This window comes from Carya illinoinensis, chromosome 9 (assembly GCF_018687715.1).
Source record: "Carya illinoinensis cultivar Pawnee chromosome 9, C.illinoinensisPawnee_v1, whole genome shotgun sequence".
NCBI lineage: Eukaryota > Viridiplantae > Streptophyta > Magnoliopsida > Fagales > Juglandaceae > Carya > Carya illinoinensis.
The window spans coordinates 5,883,055-5,908,870 of record NC_056760.1 but is presented as its reverse complement, the minus strand read 5'-3'; the positions used below and the strand labels follow the sequence as shown (position 1 = coordinate 5,908,870).

The window sequence follows — 25,816 nt, the reverse complement described above, 5'->3', positions numbered from 1 at the left end:
TCATCCACGACGTGGAGCAATGCCAAGCCCTCATCCACGACGTGGAGCCCTCATCCACGACGTGGAGCAATGCCAAGCCCGTCCAAGCCATTCGTACAATTCTTTAACATGCCGCTCTCTCCAGCGCCGCCTTGTAAGACTCCTTTATTTATATTTATTTACATTCTAGACGGAAGGAATCTGATTCTTGCTGTCTTCTATTCTGCATGGCGTTTCGTGTTGAAAATGATGAGGCAGCTGTGTTACAAGGAGAGAGAAGCTGAGAAGAGGATTTTAGAAACTTATGCAGCTTTCTCCTAGCATTATATTCCTTTCAAGTTTCAACGGAAAGGTCCATTTACCACAACAAAGAAAATACGCGACAGTGCTATTGCTGACTGTCTTCCAAATCGCAGCTTGAGAATTCTCGTACCTGTGTTGGATAGATAGATTTGTGGTATGTCTTATGACGAGTAAATCCCAACGTCAGTATGCGAAATCGTGTGTTGAGGCTTGAGCATTAAAGTGATGTTAATAGAGATTAATATGTAAAATCTAATGTGAATAATAGAGATTAGTACTGTTTGGCATCTAGGCATGGATCTCAACAATTGGTTCACATGATGTTAAAGAAACTTCTCCCCTATTCACACGGTTCCGAAAATTCCACCAGAAGATTCAGTTTCTACCTCATGGCACTGCTTGATACCAAAAACAAAAAATTGCTGACGAGTATTCAAAAACAGATACTTTTATTTAAACCAAATCAGACAGTGTCTTTTGATACAAGCACTTCAAATGCTTGATTATTGTAATTGATCATCACAATATTTGGGTTTACATGTTGCGAATACTACAGAAAACTCAAAGCCAAACTTTATGTATACCATATGACAACTAGCTGTAAATGGAGTGCCCACAATCAAACATGCTTGCCGACGAAGGAGAGTATTAGCTGATTCACCTCATCAGGTGACTGCTCATGAACAAAATGGGTTCCTTCAGGCAAATATATGATCTCCAAATCAGGGACGAGCTCTTTCACCTTTCCACTCGTTATGTAGTCTTCTATGCCTGGAAATTTTAGGACATAGTCCTTAACACCCATTATAAGAAGTGCTGGAACTCTAACTGTTGGATCGGGCAACTTGAGGTCTTCACCAAATGATCTGTTAGTTGCATAACATTAACCAAAATTATTAGCAAGTAACAACGTGGCAGATTTAGCAGGGATTGGGCACTTCCTACAGCAATCATAGACCTGCTGCAATCACAGTGGTCTCCACCACACATTACTCCACCATAATATCACAAAAACTGAATCAGATGAACAACTATAATGTGAATTGCTTTTGGGAAATGATCATGCTTGCATTTCTACAAGAAAAATGGTGGCATACTTGCTGTGAAAGGGTCAATGGTTGTTATAAGTAAACAAAGCAACTTTAGAAGAGCATAACCCTCCAATAGGATGGGAGGTGCTGCAGTTATATGAACAATGCTTATCGGTCAATCGTTTCAAATTAGGATCAGTTCATTACCTGTACGGAACTTGTAATGCAGTTCGGAATCCAGATTTCTCATACAAAGCTCCATAAGCTGCAAGATCTTCCTCAGTGAACCAAGGAGGCAGAGGAGTAGATGGGTCCACCAAATCCATGATCTCCTGATTCTCAGCAGCTATTGGTACTTCACTTCTGGAAAAGAGGATGTAAATGTTCCTCACGACAGTTTTAGCATCAAAGCGCCCAAAATCAGCTTCTGCTCGTCCAGGCTCCTGGAAAGGGTTCACATGCAGTTCACACACATGAGGTTGCAAGCAAGTCCACATATGGTGGTGCATTCACATGTAAACCTAAAGAAAGAAAGTGATACCTGCCATCTTGAAATGTAGAAGCCTTCAGGAAGGTACTTGTGGTATGTAGAGGGTCCTGGGGGGATATGTGGCACTCCCATGGTTACCACTCCCAATACCCTTTCCGGGTGGAAAATAGCAAACAAGTAGGCAGGCCGAGCTCCAAAATCCTTTGCAATAAGAAAAACCTATGCAAATAACATGTGGCTGAGAAAGAGAGAGATTAAAATGGGTAAAAAATATATTCAGTTGGGAATTTTATTTTTGCTTATTGACGTGTTAGTAATCCTTTGCTGTGCAGACAAAAATAGGTTAAATGCTTTAACTTTATAGATAGGCTTAATTATCAAGAAATCATGAAATGCTTCAAATAACCTGTAAATCTTTTCTTGATAAGTAAAATAACCTGTAAATCTGTACTCAAGTTCGTGTCCAATTGGATATTTCATGGACCAAAATTAGTTCAATACCTTGTCAAGTCCGAGGGCATCAAGAATGGCAAGCAGATCAGTTATAATGTCAGCAAAGGAAGCCTTTTCCGGTTCGGCAGGCGTGTCCGAGAGACCGTACCCACGGTAATCGGGGGCGATCGCCCGGAAGCCGGCGTTGGCGACGGCGATCATCTGGTGGCGCCAGGTGTACCATATCTCCGGAAATCCGTGTAGGAACACGACAACGTTAGGACCTGAGGACAGAAAAAAAAAACCCAAAAAAACAAAAAACAAAAGATATGAAGGGCGTATGATTAGATCCGGGGGGGACGTGTACGGACAAGAGAGTGAACTGAAAACATTGTGTGCAAGTGTAACGTTGTATGATCACCAGATCCGATGTCTGCTAAGTGGAGCTTGAGTCCTCCTCGTACGTCCACGAACTTGTGCTGGATTTGGTCCATTTCTGCGAACTGACTCCCCCCGGTTACTCTCCTCTGGTTTTCGATGAATATAATTTTTTGGTATATATATATCATTATCGTTATTACTGTTCTCTACCTTATTTTGATTTTTGCCGGTAGATGTTTTGGCAGGTTTGGAATATTAAATGACTCTTATATCATTTCATTTCATTTTATTTTTAAATATAATTTATATATAAAAATTTTAAACTAATTATTATAACTTTTTCAAACTAATTATTAAAATATTTTCAAACTTTTAAATAAAATATAATTTTAACTTTTTCAAATTTTTAAATAAAAATAACATTATAAAATTATATTTTTATAATATTTTAACTTCGTAATATTTTTTATTCAATTCTTTCTCTCTCATATCCTAAAATTTAAAAAATACTCAATTCAAATTATCTCACTATTATAGTATTATTTAAAAACTATTTTACTACTATTTATAAAATTTTTATCTCATTTTGCCCTCCAAACGTGGTTCAGTTTGGCCATATAAAATTTTTATCTCAAACTCAAAATTCTAATCTCATCATTATAATTTTTTTAAATCTTTATATAAAATATAATAAATAATTTAATTTTTTTAAAATTTTTAAATAATAATAATAATAAAATATTTCATTTTAAAATTTAAAATTCTCTTCTCAAAATTCTAAGGTGTCAATCCTCAAGGGTTTTTAACCTTAAACCGTAAAGAGATGACCATTACGATGGCGGTGCTTAGAGCATCCTCATCCCATTCCTCATCCTTATCCCTAAAATTTAACTCAAAATTACCTTTCCTCAAATTTTTTCCTAAATTTTATTCATCTTTAAAAAACCTTCTACATTCCATTCCCCAACCCTATCTCTATTCTATTAAATAATATTTTTCTATTCTTTTTTATTACTTTTTTCTTTCACTTCTATTTACAAATTTAACTACTTAATATTTTTTCTTATTTTTTGAACTATTACTCTAGTGAATATTTTAAACAAAAATTTAAATTATTTTTTTGTGAATATGATAATATTTTTAAAATTAATTTTTTTTATATTTTCTTAATTAATTAAATTATTTTTAAAATTATTATTTAAAACTATAATAAATATGAGTATGAGAGAAAGTGTAGATGATTGAAAAATTATTTATTTTATATATTAGAATAAAATATTGATAAAAATGATTTAGGGACTGAATAGTGAGTCTCCAAATATGGGAATTTACTGTTTATTCCCTAAACCTTTTCTCTAAAATAGGGATCCGGATGTGGGGGTATTTTGATCAAAATCTCAAAATAAACCCCAAATTATAGGGATTTTAGTGCTTTGAGAAACCGGATGGGGATGCTTTTAGGCAATCTAGTGGTTGAACTGTTTGAGAATCATCTGTCGTAAAAGAGATATACAATACGAGAGTGCATTGATGATCATATGATTATAGCACTCTCAATGAATTTTGTACTATATAAAAAATATATATTATTTAAAGAATTATTCTGAAAAAGTACTTAATCTAATTATGTAAAATAACATATAAAATTCATTTATTTATTTATTTGATAAGAATATAAAATACATTTAACTATAATAACCATCTACATGTAGTAGGTATTATTCATCTTTTAAATATTATTATTATTATTATTTATATTTCATTTACTTTTATTTTGATTTTTAATATGTAAGCAAATTCTTTTTTATTGCTCGTCATTTAAAACATATATATTTTATTTTCTTTTAAAAAATATCTTGAAAATATTTTTAAACAGATTTTTCATATTTTAATTTTTATTTGACTTATATATTTTTTTTTTATGTGTGTAGGATTGAATTATTTTACATTGTATATAAAAATAAATTGCAAATATAAAAAAAATATATGGATATTGTAAATTTATTGGTAAAAAAGGAAATATTTATAAAGAATATAAAAAGATTATTTAAGTGATATAGAAAAAAATATATAAGCAGATAGATGATGTATTGTAAGAGTCAGTACGTAGAATAAAAGAAAATTGATAATATATTTTAAAAAATATGATGAATAATTCATTAGAAGTAATCTATTGATGTAGATTTTAGATTAAAAAAATAGAAAAAAGATCCATCAACTGTTTGATAACAATTTATTTTTATAACTATAGATTAAAATAATAAATATTTTGAAATTTTGGTTTATTTTTATTTTGATGTTATGGATTTAAATATTTAAAAAATATTATACTATTAGGAAATGTAAATCGACTGTAATTGTACCACCAGTCAAAAAAATATTTATGCTTTGCAATAACTTAAACGAAATGGACAGCAGATATGTCTGTTTATATATAGATTAATGCACCCAAGTAATTCATCCTTTCAGCGTTGTTTGTTTTTATAGATGAAATAAGTTAAAATGAATTGAGATTAAAGTTAAAAGTTAAATAAAATACTATTAGAATATATTTTTATAATATTATTTTTGTTTTAAAATTTGAAAAAATTGAATTATTTATTTTATTTTATATTGAGATTTAAAAAAATTATAATAATGAGATAAAATTAGATGAAATGAGTTAAGATGGTTTGTGCGAACACAAACACAAACCATACTTATTAATTTTTTTTAATAAATCAGCTTTAGATGTGTTGCACAATTAAGCTATAAATTGATGAAAATTAAGATAGAAAAATGCTTTCACTATAAAGAGAGCTGATAAAAATAATTTGATAAATTGATGACTTGATGTAATAAATTAGATTATAAAATTATTTTTATTATAAAATAAATATAAGATATCAATTTATAAATTTATAACTGTAATACTTATTTCAAACAAACATTGCACAAATTTGACCCACCCATCGAAAAAGGTACAAGTTGAAAGCCACACAATTAAGTTCACGTTTTACACTTTTCAAAAGGGTGATGATGACTTTTTAAAATTTTTATTTGAATATTAAGACTTTTAGGGTATAAACAGATAAACACACGATATTATATTGTTATTGTGTGAGTTTCAAATAATATTATACTGTGCTATACTGCTATTGGTAAATGATTCTATGTTTCTAAACCTTAAAATCCAGACAAAACTATTAGATCTTGTAACAGGAACAGTGATTAAATAAATAAGTTTGAGCATTTTGTTTCTTTTTCTTAAAAAAAAAAAAAACAAAGTCGAACTACCTTAACCTGTACTTTCCAGACTGGTGTCTCTCTCTCTCTCCAAAGCCGGTTGGAGGAAAACCGTCCCACTTGGATAAATACAAGTTTTTTTTTGGTTCCCAATGTCCATAACACCAGAAACTACTTTTACTTTTTACTGATATTTTGCCGCCTCCACCATTAAAATGCCTTTCAACTTCCTCCGCAGTTGCTCTTCTCAGTTTCCCACCACCCTAACACTAAAGGGAACCGCACTCGAACTTCTTTTGACAAAGCCTACTTTTGATCAATCAAGCACGACCATGTACGAATGCCCCGCCACCAAACCCTCTGAGCCATTCCTTCTTTGTCTTCTTCACCAGTTGCAGGACCTCAAGAGATCCATCCTTGCTCTTCTCTTTTGCTTGCCCACCTCGCTTTTCGCTCTCCTTCTTCTTCTCCTCTTGCTCTACAATGGCTTCTCTGTCTTCTACCTTCATCTCCCTTTTCCTGCCAAGTCCCCATCCGTACCCGCCAATTTCTCTCCTGTAATTACCGCCGGCGAGCCCATGAGAAAATGGTCTTCTTTATCGACTGCTTCCTCGTCCTCTTCTTCAAAGCTAGCTTCTTCAGTAATGTATGCTACGAAAGAAGAAAACCCACCCGTGATTTTGAAGACTCAGTTGCCCCTTTTTCGCAAATCACGCATTTCGATCCTACCCCTCACCAATTCTACGTTTTCCAGGCCGAGACGGGCCCGGAAGCACAAGCGCAAGCTCAAGAGTGTGCCCTTCGAAGCTCGGTCCAGTCCTTTTCCAGTAAGAATCGCTGAGTTCTTCGCTGGGAATTCTACCAATTCCTGTAAGTTTCGGTTCTTTATGACTAGGATTTCGTTGAAGTCATTTGGTGATAGAGAAGTGTTAGCCATGGAGAGCTTGTTTAACTCTCACCCAAACGCTTGTTTGGTCATAGTCTCAAACTCAATGAAATCAAGAAGAGGAAGTCGAATTCTTAGACCATTTTTAGATAATGGGTTTCGAGTAATGGCTATTGATCCGGATTACGACTATATATTCAAGGATACTCATGCGGAAGCGTGGTTTGATGGGTTAAGGAAAGGGAACGTGGATCCTGGCGAAGTTTCTTTGGGTCAGAATCTCTCCAATTTGCTCAGGCTTGCTTTGTTGTATAAGTTTGGAGGCATTTATATAGACACAGATATTATAGTGTTAAAGAGCTTCTCGAAGTTGAGAAATGTAATCGGTGCTCAGACAATTGATCTTGAAACTGGGAATTGGAGCCGATTGAACAATGCTGTGCTGATATTCGACAAGAATCATCCACTACTTTACAAATTCATTGAAGAATTTGCGCTAACCTTCGACGGGAACAAATGGGGGCACAATGGCCCTTACTTAGTCTCGAGGGTTGTTTCCAGGCTTGTTGGAAGGCCTGGATTTAATTTCACGGTGTTGCCACCTTCGGCATTTTATCCGGTTGACTGGAGTAGGATTCGAAGTCTATTTCGGGGGCCAAGAGACGAGCTGCATTCAAAATGGATGCATAAAAAGTTGAGGCAGATTCAGTCCAGAAGTTTGGCTGTTCACTTGTGGAATAGGCAGAGCAGGAACCTAGAGGTTGAAAAGGGAAGCATCATCAGTCACATAGAGTCCGATTGTTGTATCTTCTGCAATTCTGCACTTTCCAGTTTGTAATCACAGAATAACTATGGCAATTGCAACAAATTGTCTTATGCATTTCAGTTTGTTGTATGTGGTTTATGGACCGACTTGGTTCATTCCACCATTGCAGTCCATAAAGAAAGAATATTAGGGAATGATAATCTTTTTCTTCTTCATAATTATCCGTTAATTCATATATAAATTCTATGTTTTTGTTATACCTGAAGAACATCTGAGATTAAATGCTTTGGGAAAGTGGTTTATCAGCTTCCACTTGATATATGGCACCAACTTTCTGGCCTCTTATTTGTCAGTTTGTGCAATTCTTCCATCATTTGGCTCTGCATCTATGAAAATTCTGAAGTTTTTAATGAGCATGAAAAACTCTTCACAGTTGGCTGCAACTTGTGTGAGGGCATGAGTCGTCATTATATCTGGATTAATATATGGGTCTCACCCATGTGGAGTTACAAGATTTTTACAAGTCAAATACATATTAATTAATGGCACAATATCTTCTATGCTTGATGCAGGCAGGATCACCTTTCCAAGAATTCCGCTTCCAAATAGTTATCTTTCTCACCTAGGCTTTTTTTATAGTCTACAACTCTCTGTTAAATCAGCAATCTTGGTCTCTTGTTATCCGCAAACACACTCCTCCTCGGCCACCTCCTTTTGTCTTCCGAGAGAGAGAGAGAGAGAGAGAGAGAGAGAGAGAGAGGGAGGGTAAACAAGAAGACAAAAATGGCAGGAGGGATAATTTGGCAAATAAACAAATTGCCTTTTCAAGATTCAGGGGACCAAATTGTAAGAATTGCTTGTGAGACGGGAAAATCAGTAAACAACTAAAAGGTATTTGTTAGCGAAAAAGACACTGCACCCAAAACGGATCATAAAATGAAGATGATCTTGCATGCACTAATCATTTTCTAATAAGTTCTATTTTCCTTTTTTTCCTACAATCTTTTCTTGGTTTATCTTAGGAAGTTGAACACACGCAACTTTGGTGATCCATCTACTGCCAAGTATCCCCTTGGTTAGTTGAGTCACTAACTTCTGGCTAATTTTTGAAACGTGATACTGCAGGAATGGGTGGGCTTAGCAGGCCTTATCTTCACAGTATCCTCGTAAATACCTGACAAAAAAAATAATTAGAATATAAAAGGTTCCAGCTCAGTCAACGACTCCACCATGTGTTCGTTCTTGCTTATAGCATATCGCCCACACCAATTTCCACCAACATCAATGACACGAGATACTAAAATCATTTCAGAAATGCATGAAATTGGAAATTAGCCCTCGTCTGAGTTGTCTCAAATCTCCCATTACTATATGTAAAACAGAAGCCTTGTTCCTTCAGACCCTTGTATTGGAAGCCACATTAAAGGCTCAACATGTGCCATTATGGTAGAAATCTTCATTTTATTGGTAAATTAGAAGGAGGAGTGCGCACATGGGTTCATTCGTCTAAGTATAATGATATATCCTCCTGTTCCTACGGCCTACATGGTTTGTCTTTTATTTCCTTAATTTATGAAAAACATGGTTGCTGTGAACGAAAAAAAGTTAATCAGTAATGTCTTGGACCAACAAAGAGTGAATAGTTAGCGTACATTTAAAAGCTTGTGGACAGAAATCCACGCTGGCATTTCCGTTTATATTCTGGCTCTTTTGGCCCGTCCGTGTCTTGATTGATCAGTGCATGCGCATGTGGCCTTCATGCTCTTTCGCTTTCATAAGTTCCTGCTTATCAAGTTCCTGGCTCCTTCGTCTCACAAGGTTTCTTATCCTCAAACAAGTGATCATTGGATGTCAAGATTTCTTGGGATTAAAAGTTTCCATCCAAATTTTAGAGAGTAGTTATTAGGTCCTATTGAAATATTTACAAGTGGTCGTCACATCCTATCATAAGATGCCATATCAATTAATACAGATGCTTACATAAACAATTTTAATTATATTGTATGTTGTGACATGATGAAGATCCTATAGTTCATAAAACCAATATCATATGTCTATTTCTCCATCGATATAATTCTTACTGTTCGAATATATTCCAAGAGACACATTTACAATAATTTGTACGCTACAGAGATGCATTCCTTAGCCATTTACGTATGGGTCACGACACCATTTGTCGGATATTGAGACCTTCCAGATTTAAACAGATTCAGGAGTCAAGACGGTAATTAAAAAGGAAACACACGTTGTGGTTAATACGTTGTCTTGTAAAACGACCTCACGCTTTGGTTTCTTGGTTGCTGCGGGACCAATTTTAGACATACATTACAACTCCCGACGGATGATCACGGCTTGCGCGTTTGCTATAGATATTAAACATTGCAAGTACATACGGTAGTACTTCAATGTTGGGGCCAAACCGTTACTCTCCTAAAGATCTCTTCGTCACACCCAGGACGTATTCATAGACCTTCTGCTGGTCGGGAAGAGTCTTGGCGACACTCTCCTTTTGCATGCACCTCTTGGCCCATGCGATAATCTTGGGGTGCTCTGCCTCCGTGCTGAATTCTCCAAATGTCTCAAATGTATAGAACCAGCTGTAGAAAGTGACAAAAGCAACATCCACAAATCCAAATGTTTCACCCCCAAAGTAAGGCTTCTCACCAAGCTCTTCCTCCAATGTCTTCAAGATTTCAAGGAACTGCTTCTTTGCCGCCTCGTGCTCTTCTCCTTTTGTGCTCCGTAGTTTAATCCAAGCATCAACCACCTGCACTTTGCACGCACATTGTATTACCACTGTCCATAGATTACAGATTAGGATGAACAATGTCAGAACCAAAAAAAAAAAAAAAAAACTGATGTGGAACCATCTTTCAAGTGGTTTCATATATCACCCACTTAAATAGACAGCCATTTAAAATTTTAAACATTAACATATGCAAATAGAATGACATTCTTTTGCCCAAAGCATAAATTTCTAGTTCATTGGACTGGAAGGTAATCTCTTTGTTCCAAGGGTCAAATTATTTCCCCAATACTCTTATCTGCTAGAGTTCAAGGACATCCTAAAATTAAAACCAAGATATTGAAATTGGGACAGAATTGCAGAAGCTGACGTCAATTCCTTAAATACTTTTTTCAGAATCCAGAAAGAAAAGCTCAATTCAGTCTGTTGATTGCGAGATAGAAGATCAAGACTATGTCTGTCGAATCTAGGAGGTTCATAGTAAATTAACCGAAATTACATTTAGACTACTAGAATCATCATCGTTTCTTGAATCTTTTCGATAAAATATGGAATACTGATGAATGTATTAACGTCACGATATATTTTTAAAAGAAATCTTGCTAGTCTACACTAATAGACCTTGTTACTCCAAACCAAAAATCAAAGTAGTCAACATATGTGATACCCATGAAATGAAAACGGCCAAATCAAAACAATAAACATAAATGAATAGATTAAAATATTTGAGCCGCTCTGACTACTATAATGGCCTTAGATTTAAAGAACAAATAAACCAAACCAATAAATGAAGAAAATACGCTAGATCCCAGCAAAATCTGTTGGACAAATGAAGCCGTAAAAGGAATTAAAGCGATACTTAAAAACAAAAAAGGAAAATAGGGATCGCAGAGACATGTACCTTCTTATCAACAAAATCAGCCCAGAACCTAGCTTGAGCTCTCTTGTAAGGATCGGAGGGCAACAATGGAGACTTATCGTTCCAGACCTCGTCGATATATTGAACAATGATTAAGGACTCGCATATCGGTTTCCCATTGTGGATGAGAACTGGGATTTTCTTGTGAATCGGATTCATCTGGAGAAGTAGATCGCTCTTGTTCTTCAAGTCTTCCTCCCTGTACTCATACTTGATCCCCTTCTCAGCAAGGGCAACCCTGACCCTCATCCCAAACATGCTAGCCCAAAAATCGAGCAGAACCACCTTCTCTGCCATTGTTACGGGCCTCAGAATATCGAAAGCAACCGACTTCAGGCTTTAGCGAGTATGCGAAGTGCGAACTGGGTAGAGTGAGACCGTATATTTAATTATTTATAGAAATTGTTCGAGTGGCTTGGAAGGGCTTGGCCTCGAAGATTGCTCCACGCCGTGGATGACATCATGATGGATTCCTTCCAAACTTCACGTCGTTTCATTTTTAATTGGGAAAATCCTCAAATCGGTGCCTCCTATAACGTGAGATTATCGGAACCCAGTAATAAATTGTCACGTAAGAGATGTATCTTAAAGGAAGTAAGCCGCGCTGCAGGGAATCCTTCCATTTTGCAGACCCATCTCTCCTTTTGTTTCACAACTCTCCCTCCCGTATCCCATTTTGCAGACCCATGTATCTTTAAGCAACTCTTCCCGCTGCAGACGAAAATCAAAACCGAAGTTCACCCTTAACGAAGATCAAAATCAGACTTCACGAAATCATCCTTAACGAAAAAACAAAATCTCTCCTAACCTCTCTCTCACTCCCCTTCACTGGTTAACGTCGATTTCCACGGGTGAGTTCCGATCTGTAATTTCTAGGTTTCGGTTTCTGGTTTTTACATTTTCTGGTTTTTACTTTTTCTAGGTTTTACATTTTCTAATCCCTAATTTCTAGGTTCCAGGATTATTGTTCCAGAAGTGGGTTCCAGAATATTTGGCTTGTATATCGGACAGTTTCCCAACGACGAACCCACAGTGAAAATCATGGTAAATCTGTTTGTGTACTCCCTGTTTTCAATGAATGTTGAATAAAAATTAGAAAAAATCCAAGCATAAAAATTAAATTTTACCTTGTATTTCGGACAGTTTCAAACCGGAATATAATTAAATTAAATTATAATAATTGTTCCAGAAGTGGGTTCCAGTTGCAGGAGAGGGAGGGAGGGGGAGACGAAGTCGGTTTCGGCTTGCAGGAGAGGGAGGTAGGGAGGGGCAGACGGCGGGAGAAGTGGGTTTCGGCTTGCAGGAGAGGGAGGGAGGGGGAGACGGCGTGTGGTTGGGAAGGAGAGGGAGGGAGAGCAGAGTTCGGCTTCAGTTCGGAAGGGAGCAGAGCTGATCCCCTGTTATGCGGCCAGTACCAATTTTTTATGTGACCGTTACGTGTCAGCTCACAGCTGGTTTTCGATAAACACAACTTATAAGTGCCACCGGCCGAAGCGCCTCTCTTTTTAATTATTATATTAAGACTATTTTATTTTTGTAAAATAAATAGTAATTTAAAAATTATGAGTAATATCACAATAATGCAATAAAATAAAAATAAATGAGTATATTATTTAGAAAAATTATACTTATGGTCTAATTTATTATTATTCTTTTAACATCTAATTACGTAGCATTAAATATGATAAAATATGATAAAATAATAGTGATTAGCATTTATCTATTATATAAAATATTAAAACTCAATTTTTGACAAAATGCCAATGCATCTAACTCGAGAGTCTAGAGAAAAAATCTTACTTTTCTTAATTATTAAATGAAATAATAATAACTGTAACATCATAAGTATTATATTTGTGGGATATTATGGATGTGATAGACATATTCTAATTACAGAAAATTTAAAAAAAAAAATTATTTGTAGTCTATACTTAGAGATTCTACGTGTAAGTCATTTAATAGTCATTTATTAAATGAGAAAAAATATCATTTTATGAGGGATATTTTTATGATTTTAAAAAATTTTAAAGATAAAAATTAATTAAGTCTACATTGCAGTCTCTATTTTGAAGATTGTACATAACATTACTTAAATTTAAAACTTATAGGCTCTAATGTACGTGTATTAGTTGCGTACGTCTATCGGGTTTATAGCATCCTTAATATATTATTTAAAATTAAAGGATACTTTTGATAAATGTGAAATTAATTTTAATTTTTAACTATTCGATTCATATAAGTCTTACATTAGAATAGTTATATTTTTATTATATAATAATAAAATAATATAAGATAAATTTTACTTTAATTATTCACATCAAATCTCTATATTAATTTTCTATTCATTTATTATATAGTAATAAAATAATTAATAATTAAAAAAATATTTAGTATTTTTAAAGTATATATTAATTTATTTTATTTTATCACTTTTTACTATTTTATTATTTATTTTATTTGAGTTGTATGTTGTGAATTTTTTATAAAAATAGTTGTTAAAGTTGAATGAAATGATGAAGAAAAAAATGAAAAAAGAGAAATAATGAATAAAATAAACATTTAATGAAGTTACAATAACAAACAAATTTGAAAATAATTTTGATGTTTACTGCAGCTAAAGTTTAAATATTTAAATTTTAATTAATTTATAATATTTTGAGATCTAATAATTAAATAAGAGATAGATTTAACATTTTATTAATCCATTGTGCTCTCAATGGCATCAATAGTATTATGGCGGCAATGTTATAATTAACGTTATTTATCAAAAGAAAAAATGTTATAATTAACGTTGACGGAATTAAAATGCCTTTGGGATGTCATTGCTTTCGTCTTATGATGTGATTGCCCGTCGGTTGCTTCGCCGCGGGGGCCCAGGGTTTTGAATCTTTGAACGCTTCTGATAAGCATTCGAAGTCGTCTCGGCAATGGGCTACTTTTAGCAAAATTGTGATAAGCTTCGGTACAGTGAGTTGAGATGATTTTTCTGAAAATAAAATTTAAAAATTAAATAAAATATTATTATTATTTTAAAAATTAAAAATATTAAATTATTTATTATATTTTATATAAAATTTTAAAAAATTGTAATAATAACATAAGATAAAATAAAATACTTATTATATTCAAATCAGATCTCATGCGTGACAATTTCGTCGAGATTTTTTGTTTAGTTGGGAAAGAAATTGTAAGATAAGCTACAATAAAATACTTATTATATTTATATTCAAACCAGATCTCAAACGTGACAATTTCGTTGAGATCTTTTGTTTAGTTGGGAAAGAAATTGTAAGATAAAATACAATAAAATATTTATTATATTCAAACTTAATCTCGTGACATTTTCATAAAAATTTTTATCTTATTTAATCTCATTTAATCATTATAACGTTTCAAATTTTTATATAAAATAAAATAAATAATTTAATTTTTTCAAATTATAAAATAAAAATAATATTAAAAATATATATTTTAATAATATTTTATTCAACTTTTAATTTTTATCTCTCATCTCATCTCATCTAAAAAAACAAACAATGTCTTAAGTCTTGTTTGTTTTCACAATACTTCTCAACTCATCTCATCTTATCACGTCTAATCATTAAAACTTTTCTAAATTTTCACATAAAATAAAATAAATAATTTAACATTTTCAAATCTCAAAACAAAAATATTTTATTTAATTTTCAATTTTAATCTTAATTCATCTCATCTGCAAAAACAAGGCAACTCACTTTATGTAACAGTCCGCTAGAAATTCAATTGTAAAATTTCTATTAACTTTAGGAATATCGTGAAAATCTCATAAGTTTTCACGAATCCATTAATCGTATAGGTTTTTATCTAACTACATAGTTAGTATTATTATTTACTATGGTATCAGAAGTGTGTTTTTGATTATTGGAGATAGTTAGAAGTGTCAAAATGTATTATGGTTTGTGCCATTAGATTCGGAGGGTTATTTAAAGTCTTATGGCGCAATAACATTTTTTCATATTTTCGGACAAAACGTCTGTTCAAAACTGTAGATATTATTGGATAAAAAAAAAATATCTTGAGGTAATTTTCATGAATATTATTGGGTAAAAATATTTTGAGTTGATTTTTATAGATATTATTAGATAAAAATATCTTAAGTTGATTTTTTGTAGATACTATTGGATAGAATATTATGAGATAATCTTTTATAGATATTTTGGATAGGAGAAAACTACACTCAACTCTCAACTCCAGTCTCATCTCTTCCATATCTCATCAATAAGTATCTCCAGCCACCTCTCCCTACGAAATTATCTTCATTTACACTTTCCATTGAAAGAATATCAAACACTCTCTCTCGGACAGCTTTTAGGAGATCTTTTGCACACCAATTTCGAAACTTTTGTAAGTGTTTTATCATAAAGTCTCCTTCATATAAGCTGTTCCTTTTTTAGTCTAGTTTACATGGATATCTTATTTGCCCCATTTGAAGATCATTTGGTCAGTCAAATATTGTGTAAACTATAGAAAGGTCATTCTGGGAGATAAATTGGAGAATATGTTATAGTTTGGAGTTTTTGACCAAGCTAATGGATAGATATTGGTCCGAAATTTTTATGGAGTATTGTTAACATGTATATGTGACTATTGGTTGAGAATTTTTGCATGATTAAAGGTTTTGATGAAAGATTTTCTTAGATTTAGAAACTTAGAAACTGGAAGAAGAAAAACAGTTTCTGTTTTGAGAAAGTTTAACTCTTTGGTGATCTAAACCTATTCTAATGACTTTAATAATTTTATTGGAGGATCCTAAGTATCTTATATACATGTTATATTATTATTTTGAAGATATTTGATATTAGTTTCAAAGATATGAGTTTTTATGCAAAGAGATATTCAAATAAGCCAAAGTGTGGATATTCTTGACTAAATTTATGTTTTGGTTAATTTCTAACCATGTGATCTTGAATTAGAAGCTTATATATGTTTTAGGACATCTTTTTAAACCATGTGATGGTTTGGTTTGAAGATCATATATTTATAAGTCATAGATCAAGAGATTTATCAAAACTAGTTGAGGAAAAAGTTTCTGTTTTTGGACTAAGTGTAAAACCAAAAACTCCAAATGTTATTTTGTGATTTTGGTGACTTTAGTTTGATGATTTAAAGCATGGTTGATGTTAGGATGATATTATGAATATGTTAGAAGTAAGATTTGATTTTTGAAATTCTTGGAGATGTTTTGATTTAAAGTCAAAACTTGTGATTCAAGTGCTTGGATCTTTTTACAAAAAAGTTTGGTGTTGATTATTAACTTTTTCTAAATGGATGTTTTAAGTATGATTTTGAATTTAGGATTGGAAGATGTTTGTTGTAAAATTTTGGTTTAGGCATGAGTTTTGAAGTTGGAAGGAATTGCAATAAAAATAAAGGGAAATGACCTATGGATGTTTCCGCCATAGTGTGTTTTTCATAGTTGTGTTTTGTTTTAAATTTTTCTACGTTGATATTTAAGTTAGGACAAAATTTACATGAGAAATGTAAATTTTGAAAACTTTTGGAGTTAGTATGGAAAATCCTTAAGTTATAGGTAAAACGGTCATTTTCCCACATGTAGAGAGTAAAATGAAAATTTTACTCTTTAAGTTAGTATTTTCCATATTTCAAATTATTAGTGATTTAGTTTTAACTTTTAGAATCACTAATTACAGTTCCTCGTGGTCGCACTTGAAGTTTTATAAGAAACGCGGAGATCGAGGTAAGTTAGCTTTTAACTTACTAGCAGTCTACTATGTATGTGTGCTAAGTAAAGGAACTACAGTGTATATATGTATGTTATCATATATGTCATGCCATGCCAAGTTATCACGTAATTGTCTATTATACATAATTTATTTTGTCATCAATTTTTATCTGTTACATAATATATTCTGTCATGTATTACTGTACATTGCAAGTATGTCATGTTAAATATGTTGTCTATTATATGTTATGCCATGTTACGAAATATTTCTATCTCAAGTTAGTCATGTATTTCAAGTTATGTTCAAGTCACGTTATGTTACGTCAGGACTTCAGTCATTTCGTATTCCAGTCACGTTTCATCTTGATTACTTATGTATGGGGTCACAGCAATTGTGGCGCATACACTACGTGAGACACAGCAATTGTGACACGTAAAATACATGGGGCCACAACAACTGTGGAGTATGTATTTAAGCAGTTAAAGAATAAGTTTCCATAGAATACATGGGGCCACAACAACTGTGGAGTATGTATTTACACGTAGAATACATGGGGCCACAACAACTGTGGAGTATGTATTTTTCATGTTAATTCAAGTTTCAAAGCAAGTTCATGCTAAGTCAAGTTTCAGATCAAGTTCATGTCAAGTCAAGTTCAGTTCATATTTCAATTTAAATTATGTCAATTATGTTATGTTGTACGCCAAGTTATGCTTTAATTACTTATGAATTTGATTATGCATTTATACTTTTACTGTCATCTATGCATTATTAGCTTGTGTGGAAGTTTTTTGTTAACTTACTGAGATTTGTAATCAAACCTCATTTTGGTAGTCCCAACTACCATTCCCCCCGAATGATAGATCTTGTTACAGGACCTGAAGGAGAATCAGAAACTGATCAACTAAACACAGTTGACTAAGCGACGGTGCGACGTCAATGTTAATATAGTAGTTAACGTAAATTACTACTTGTACGATGGAGTTGCATCTCTAGTACTTTTTGGATCATAACCATTTTGGACTAGTGTTGTGATTTGTTCAATGGGTCTTTATGTATGAAGTATGTTTTAAGCATTTGGGATATTTTTAATTTGGTGCATAGTATTGCTAAAGAAAAAATTATCCACTGCGAACATTGCATAATGTTAGATGCATGTTAAGAACATTGCATCTTATATGTCATGAACGGAGGCAGTTAACCTTGTGTTGCATGTCTCGACGCTTCAAATATCCGTCCAATCTAAAACGGAATTTGGTGGCATCACACTTTACCACATGTTTTATGTACATAACAAAGTCTTTATACGAGTTCAATTCGATCTACCCTTATATGTATTGTAAGATTCAAATAAAATCTCTCATTCTTGAGAAAATTTGATCAATTTCCATGCCAAACTTACCCTAAATCAACAACCAAATTAAGTGTACCTTATTTTCTCATTAAAATGCGATAACCATATATATTTATAAAACTAAAGCGACATTTAAAAAGAAATAGATCGAGAAGGAATATTCATTGACAAAATCAACCCAAATCTAGCTTGAACTCTTTGGTAAGAATTGAAGAGGGCAAAAATTGAGACTTATTATTTCAGGTTTGGTCGATATATTGAATGGTGATTGTGGACTTTTTATTCAATTAGAATAATGTTGGGAAAAATTTGTAAGTATATGTAGTATTATTTAATAAATAAATAAAAATATAAGGAGCCAACTAATGCACAAATACATAATAAATTATTATTTAAAAAAAATACCTATTATTTTGACTCTTATATATTTGAATTAGAAATAATAATATTTTATTATAAAATTATACAGAAATCGTTAAATGATTTTATCTAGAGCTCATCAATAGAGGGAGATTGACGCTCTAGCTTTAGAGGCTGGCCGCTGGTCCAACCGGGAGTCATCAATCCGAAGAAAAAAGCATCAGAGGCATTGGACTAGTGAATCTCAGAATCAACATAAAAAATATCCAATCAAATTTCTGCTTCCATTTCCTACGTTTTCTCGGCATACACAGAGAAACAATTATGGAAGGCATATTCAAGACTTCACTTGTTTGTCTAGATACACACTGTTCTTACCAGTTACGTGAATCTGCTCCCAGGGTCAATCTCCACACAGTCCACAACACTGTAAAATGAAAGAATCATCCAGGAGAAAATGTACATATTAATCTATAAAATATTTTCTAGCACATTGGTGCGAAGAACTAACATTGTACTCGAAGAGGAGAAGTATTTTGAAATTCTCAATATATCTTTGTGAATCGACAAAATTATCTATCAATTTTTTTAAACAAATTGGTTAAATCTCAATATTATGATTATTTAATAAATTAAATACTTAAAATAAATAAATAAACTTGCATAACATAAAAATTGATTACGAAAGGAAACCATTTAAAAAACTCTTTAAAGATAAAATCCTAATTAAAAACTTTTGCAGTTTGGCTCTTTTATTTGTCCGGACAAACGACCCATTTGTTTTCTACAGCAGTAGCAGCCAGAACTTCTGGCGATCTTCAAATATTACATTTCCTCCTGAAACTCTAGTGACTGAAAGCCAATCAACGATCCTCCAAACTTAGAGCATGATCACATTCAAGGAGAGATAAAAAAAAATATATGAAAATTCTCTTAGGAATTTTATCACCAAAATCTGCACTAGAAAGCAATGTTTTTAATATTGTACCGGATGTCGTACCGGTCAAGCCACTGAAACGAAATATTTCAGTATCGGTATCGTTTCGGGATAGTCGATATATAAATAATTTATATATATAAATATATATAAATTATATTCCAAAATAATAGTTTATATATGAATAAATTATACATGAATACATATGTATATATAAATTATAAATAGTCTGATCTGAATTTGGGGTCAAAAAATGAGATTACAATTTGAAAAAATGAAAAAAGAAAGAAAGATAAAACCCGAAATATCGGCCGGTACGTAGGCCGATACATGCCAAAATCTAGGCCGGTACGGCCAGTATTTCAGTCGGTACGAAATAAGTACCATACCTGTACCGAACCAGTGACCGGTACGATACTAAAAACAATGCTAGAAAGTGCTTTAAAAAATATTTAGATCTGAATCTCTACGTATCATAACAAGTAGGAATCCTTAAATAAACAATCTGGAAAAAATTTCAGTTTCAAAGAATTTCAGTTTCAATAGGACTCTGTTAACGAATAGAATTTATCGCGAAGACATATCCTGATGGAATGCTGACACTCGCGATAAATTCTTTGCAGTAAGAGATTTCTGTTAAGTTTTTATTCTAGATAAGTTCAGATCCTCATGAATTCGAATTTCACATAAATAATTTATCTAAACAATCTTTATGACTTCTAGATAAACTTAGTAATGTTGTAGATAAAGTCAATAATTATTTTACACTCATCCATCATTACAAATTTACTGATAGGATAAACTCTATCATTTTAGTCACCTAGTCCTATCCAAACTTATCAACTAAGTCATCAAGTTCTAGCCAAAAGCTTGCACATACAATCTCATCTTTTGGCGGATTTGCGACAAAATCTTACATATACAATCTTACCCTTTAGCGGATTAGTGACGATTTGAGACAAAATCTTGCATATACAATCTTCCCATTTGGCGGATTAGTGACAAATTTACTGATAGTGTGACGCCCCCAAATTTCGTTTGGGATCGGACGGACATTTGAAGCGTTGAGACATGCAACACAAGGTTACCTGCCCCCGTTCATGATATATAAGATGCAATGTTCCTAACATGCATCTAAGATTATGCAATATTCGCAGCGGATAATTTTTTTCTTTAGCAATACTATGCACCAAATTGAAAATATCTCAAATGCTTAAAATATACTTCATACATAAAGACCCATTGAACAACTAAGATCACAACACTAGTCCAAAATGGTTATGATCCAAAAAGTACTAGAGATGCAACTTCATCGTACAAGTAGTAATTTACGTTAACTACTATATTAACATTAATGTCGCACCGTCACTTAGTCAACTGTGTTTAGTTGATCAGCTCCTGATTCTCCTTCAGGTCCTGCAACAAGATCTACCATTCGGGGGAAATGGTAGTTGGGACTACCAAAGTGAGATTTGATTACAAATCTCAGTAAATTAACAAAAAACTTCCACATAAGCTAATGATGCATGGATGACAGTAAAAGTATAAATGCATAATCAAATTCATAAGTAATTAAAGCATAACTTGATGTACAACATAGAATAATTGACATATCTTAAATTGAAACATGAACTGAGCTTGACTTGACTTGAACTTGATCTGAAACTTGACTTAACATGAACTTGCTATGAAACTTGAATTAACATGAACGTGATATGAAACTTAACTTATCATGAACTTGTTCTGAAATTTGACTTAACATGAAAAATACATACTCCACAGTTGTTGTAGCCCCATGTATTCTACGTGTAAATACATACTCCACAGTTGTTGTGGGTCCATGTATTCTACACAAACTTGACTTAACATGAAAAATACATACTCCACAGTTGTTGTGACCCCATGTATTCTACGTGTAAATACATACTCCACAGTTGTTGTGACCCTATATATTCTACACATCACAATGCAGTTAAATACATACTCCACAGTTGTTGTAACTCCATGTATTCTACGTGTAAATACATACTACACAGTTGTTGTGGCTCCATATATTTTACACGTCACAATTGTTGTGTCTCACGTAGTGTATGCGTCACAATTGCTGTAACTCCATATTTCGTGTGCCACAAATGTTATGGACCCCATGAAACTGAATGTACTCAAGATGAAACGTGACTGGAATACGAAAGGACTGAAACCCTGACGTAACATAACGTGACTTGAACATAACTTGAAATACATGACCAACTTGAGATAAAAATATTTCGTAACATGGCATAACATATAATAGACAACATATTTAACATGACATACTTGTAACAGTGAATATTACATGACTTGACATACATATAATAGATGGCATACTTAACATGACGTACTTGTAAGGTACAGTAATACATGATAGAATATATTATGTAACAGATAAAAATTGATGACAGAATAAATTTTGTATAATAGACAATTATGTGATAACTTGGCATGACAGGAAATATATATGATAACACACATACATACACTGTAGTTCCTTTACTTAGCACACATACACAGTAGACTGCTAGTAAGTTAAAAGCTAACTTACCTTGATATCCGCGTTTCTTATAAAACCTTAAGCGCGATCACGAGGAACTGTAATTAGTGATTCTAAAAGCTAGCACTAAATCACTAATAAATTGAAATATGGAAAATACTAACTTAAAGAGTAAAATTTCCATTTTACTCTCTGCATGTAGGAAAATGATCGTTTTGCCCATAACTTAAGGATTTTACATACTAACTCCAAAAGTCACCAAAATTTACATGCCTCATGTAAATTTTATCCTCAATTTAAATATCAATTTAGAAAAATTTAAAACTAATCATAATTATTAAAATTCCATAGGGCCGAAATTCTCATATGCTATTTCTATTGATTTTTGTTTCCAACTTGTTTTGATCAACTTTTTGATCTATGACTTATAAATATGTGATTTTCAAACCAAATCATCACATGGTTTAAAAAGATATCCTAAAACATATATAAGTTTCTAATTCAAGATCACATGGTTAAAAATTAACCAAAACATAAATTTAGCCAAGAACATCCACACTTTGGCTTATCTGAATATCTCTTTGTATAAAATTTCATATCTTTGAAACTAATATTAAATATCTTCAAAATAATAATATAACATGTATATAAGATGCTTAGGATCCTCCAATAAAATTATCGAAGTCATTGAAATAGGTTTAGACCACCAAATAGTTAAATTTTCTCAAAACAGAAACAGTTTTTCCTCTTCCAGTTTCTAAGTTTCTAAATCTAAGAAAATCTTTCATAAAAACCTTTAATCATGCAAAAATCCTCAACCAATAGTCATATATACATGTTAACAATACTCCATAAAAATTTCGGACCCATATCTATCCATTAGCTTGGTCAAAAACTCAAAACTATAACATATTCTCCAGTTTATTTCTCAGAATGACCTTTTTATAGTTTACATAATATTTTACTGACCAAATAATTTTCAAATGGGACAAATAAGATATCCACGTAAACTAGACTAAAAAAGGAACAACTTATATGAAGGAAACTTTATGATAAAACACTTAAAAAAGCTTCGAAATGGGTGTGAAAAAGAACTCCTAAAAGCCCGTCCAAGAGAGAGTGTTTGATATTCTTTTAATGGAAAGTGTAAATGAAAATAATTTCGTGGGGAGGGGTGACTGGAGATACTTATGGATGAGATATGGAAGAGATGAGGTTGGAGTGAGAGTTAAGTGTAGGACTCTCTTACCTGAAATGTGAGTTAAGTGTAGGACTCTCTTACCCAATAATATCTACGAAATTAGCTTAAAATATTTTTATCCAATAATATCCACAAAATTAGTTTAAAATATTTTTATCCAATAATATCTACAAAAATTAGCTCAAGATATTTTTATCCAATAATATCTACAGTTTTGAACAGACGTTTCGTCCGAAAATATAAAAAAGTGTTATTGCGCCATAAAACCTTAAATAACCCTCCGAGTCTAATGGTACAAACCATAATACATTTTGACACTTATAACTATCTCCAATAATCAAAAACACACTTCGGATACCATAGTAAATAATAACACTAACTATGTAGTTAGACTAAAACCTATATGATTAATGGATTCGTGAAAACTTATGGGGTCTTCACGAGGTTCCTAAAGCTAATAAAAATTTCACAATTAAATTTTTAGCGGGCTGTTACAGATAGGATAAATTCTAGCATTTTAATTACCTAGTCCTATCCAAACTTATCAACTGAGTCACCTAGTCATAGCCAAAATCTTGTATATAGAATCTCCCATTTTGACGGATTTGTGACAAAATAAAATTTGATGAATGTAATTTAGACCTGTCAAAACAAAACTAGAAAACCAAGAATCGAGTATAAATTCTAAGCAAATAATCAAGAATAAATAATGACATAAAACAGTGACTAAGATTAGTACATCATAATTCACAAGATAAAATCTAATTCAAAGTCTATGCATGTTCTAGTCCAACACCAAAGTTATGTCCAAAAAAAAACTTTCTCCCCTTGAATATTAAACAATACAAAAAAAATCATTCCACTCCCCATCGACAAATTCATTCAACTCCTCCTCATGAACATACTTACTCAAACTCTCACATTCACAATATTAAAATAAATCGAAAAATAAATTAGTCTACTCCAATACTCCCACTTTTTGTCATTAATCTGACAAGACTCATAATAGAATAAATAATACTCATGTGTGGTGAGATGAAGACATTGAGAAAGATCTTGATTTGACAATGCTGAAATTGCCTCTGATCTTAACTCAACCATGTATTTTGATAAACCTAATGTGTAAAGGCAAAAAAGTTGGCTAGGATTAGATGAGTGAATGATAAGGCTTATCTTATCATATTATTTATTATTGTTGGATGAATGTAAAAATGTCTAAACAATGTTGAGTCTATCTAGAAATATTAGGAGTTGTTTAGATAAGTTCCTGAAGTCAAAATCGAGTTCTGTTAGCAGTACACTTATCCAGAAGAAATCGGAACAGAATTCAGTCTATATCAGAAGAAGTTATCCCGAAATGTTAGCAGTCCGTCGGGACGCGTTTTCGCGTCTGTTGCTAACCGTCAGCAGAGTCCTACTACAACTAGAACTGTTTTCAGATCTTCTATTTAAAGGGGACTCGGTTTTGTATCTCCTCAAGGACTTCAAGCCACGAATTTTACAGATGATATTCTGTGTGTTTATGAGAGAAAATTCACTTGAGAATTTTCATGAGATTTTTCATATCTTCTTGAGTGTGATCGTGCTTTGAGTGCGAAGCAACATCGATTGGGTTTCAGCCTTTGGAGTTCCAAAAAGGGAGGTCAACATTTGAAGATCGCCAGAGGTTCTGGCTGCTACTGTGGTAGAAGACAAACGGGTCGTTTGTCTAGGCAAGTAAGAGAGTCGAATTGCAAAGGTTTTGTAATTGATTATTACTTGTAATTGTTCTTCAAATAATGAGATTGACTTTCCTGGGTTTGGCTGCCCCGTAGGGTTTTACCTTTAAAGAGTTCTTTAAAGGGTTTCCCTTCGTAACCAATCGTTGTGTCTTGCAAGTTTGATTATTTATTTTAAAGTATTTGATTCATTTCATAATCTTTATAATTGAGATCTAACTAATTTGTTCAAGGAAATTGGTAGACAATTTCGTGGTTTTACAGGGGTACATTGGGAATTTCATTTGGCATCAGAGCGTGGTTCACTCTTTCGAGTGTGATCCGTGCCCCTGCAATATGTCATCATTGACTGCCCCACCGCACTTCAATGGTGAAAATTATGCATATTGGAAAGTACGCATGCGAGCCTTTCTCAAATCATTAGATGAGCGAGTGTGGAACGCGGTTGTACGAGGTTGGACCAGACCAGAAACAAATATTGATGATTGGACGAAAGAAGAAATCACCAACTGTAATTGGAATAGCAAGGGGCTGAATGCTATATTCATGGCTGTATCTCCAGAAGAATTTAAGAGAATCTCCATGTGTGAGATTGCTAAAGAGGCATGGGATATCCTGGAGGTTACACATGAAGGAACAAAAATTGTGAAGAACTCAAAATTACAATTGCTAACTTCCAAATTTGAGGAGATTAAAATGCTGGAAGAGGAAAGTTTTGATGATTTTTATTCTAAACTAAATGATATTGTGAATTCCAGGTTCAATCTTGGAGAAAAGGTGGAAGATTTAAGAGTTGTAAGAAAGATTCTAAGGTCTTTACCTGAAAGATTTCGAC

At 32.8% G+C, this 25,816-nt stretch overlaps 3 protein-coding genes and 1 long non-coding RNA gene across 4 annotated transcripts; 2 read left to right on the top strand and 2 right to left on the bottom strand.

Annotated features, from left to right (window-relative positions):
* Window positions 1-712: 712 nt before the first annotated feature.
* Window positions 713-2,819, bottom strand: LOC122275830 (epoxide hydrolase A-like). The gene is made up of 5 exons (XM_043085110.1): window positions 2,657-2,819; window positions 2,305-2,519; window positions 1,855-2,022; window positions 1,521-1,756; window positions 713-1,148 (listed from the first exon to the last, which is right to left on the bottom strand). Exons 1-5 carry the CDS (start codon window positions 2,802-2,804, stop codon window positions 902-904), a joined length of 1,014 nt encoding a protein of 337 aa, XP_042941044.1. The 5' UTR covers window positions 2,805-2,819; the 3' UTR covers window positions 713-901.
* A 3,183-nt stretch (window positions 2,820-6,002) lies between these two features.
* LOC122275829 (uncharacterized protein At4g19900-like) lies at window positions 6,003-7,750 on the top strand. Its single transcript, XM_043085108.1, has one exon. It carries the CDS (start codon window positions 6,057-6,059, stop codon window positions 7,563-7,565), a length of 1,509 nt encoding a protein of 502 aa, XP_042941042.1. The 5' UTR covers window positions 6,003-6,056; the 3' UTR covers window positions 7,566-7,750.
* A 1,774-nt stretch (window positions 7,751-9,524) lies between these two features.
* LOC122275837 (probable glutathione S-transferase) lies at window positions 9,525-11,538 on the bottom strand. Its single transcript, XM_043085120.1, has 2 exons — window positions 11,141-11,538; window positions 9,525-10,260 (listed from the first exon to the last, which is right to left on the bottom strand). The coding sequence occupies exons 1-2, from the start codon at window positions 11,453-11,455 to the stop codon at window positions 9,916-9,918; spliced, it is 660 nt and encodes a 219-aa protein (XP_042941054.1). The 5' UTR covers window positions 11,456-11,538; the 3' UTR covers window positions 9,525-9,915.
* On the top strand, window positions 11,530-12,439 carry LOC122275840. The gene is made up of 3 exons (XR_006228709.1): window positions 11,530-12,009; window positions 12,111-12,202; window positions 12,348-12,439. It is a non-coding gene; the product is annotated as an uncharacterized LOC122275840 (long non-coding RNA).
* The last annotated feature ends 13,377 nt before the right edge of the window (window positions 12,440-25,816 follow it).

Bases quoted from the DNA above. Each gene is read 5' to 3' on its own strand.
- LOC122275830 (XM_043085110.1), bottom strand. From the start codon at position 2,804: ATGATATATATATACCAAAAAATTATATTCATCGAAAACCAGAGGAGA. The intron at 1,757-1,854 runs GTATCACTTTCT...AACCCTTTCCAG, and splicing joins TCTACATTTCAAGATGGCAG to GAGCCTGGACGAGCAGAAGC. The intron at 1,149-1,520 runs GTAATGAACTGA...TGCAACTAACAG, and splicing joins GCATTACAAGTTCCGTACAG to ATCATTTGGTGAAGACCTCA.
- LOC122275829 (XM_043085108.1), top strand. From the start codon at position 6,057: ATGCCTTTCAACTTCCTCCGCAGTTGCTCTTCTCAGTTTCCCACCACC.
- LOC122275837 (XM_043085120.1), bottom strand. From the start codon at position 11,455: ATGGCAGAGAAGGTGGTTCTGCTCGATTTTTGGGCTAGCATGTTTGGG. The intron at 10,261-11,140 runs GTACATGTCTCT...TGCAAAGTGCAG, and splicing joins CTGATTTTGTTGATAAGAAG to GTGGTTGATGCTTGGATTAA.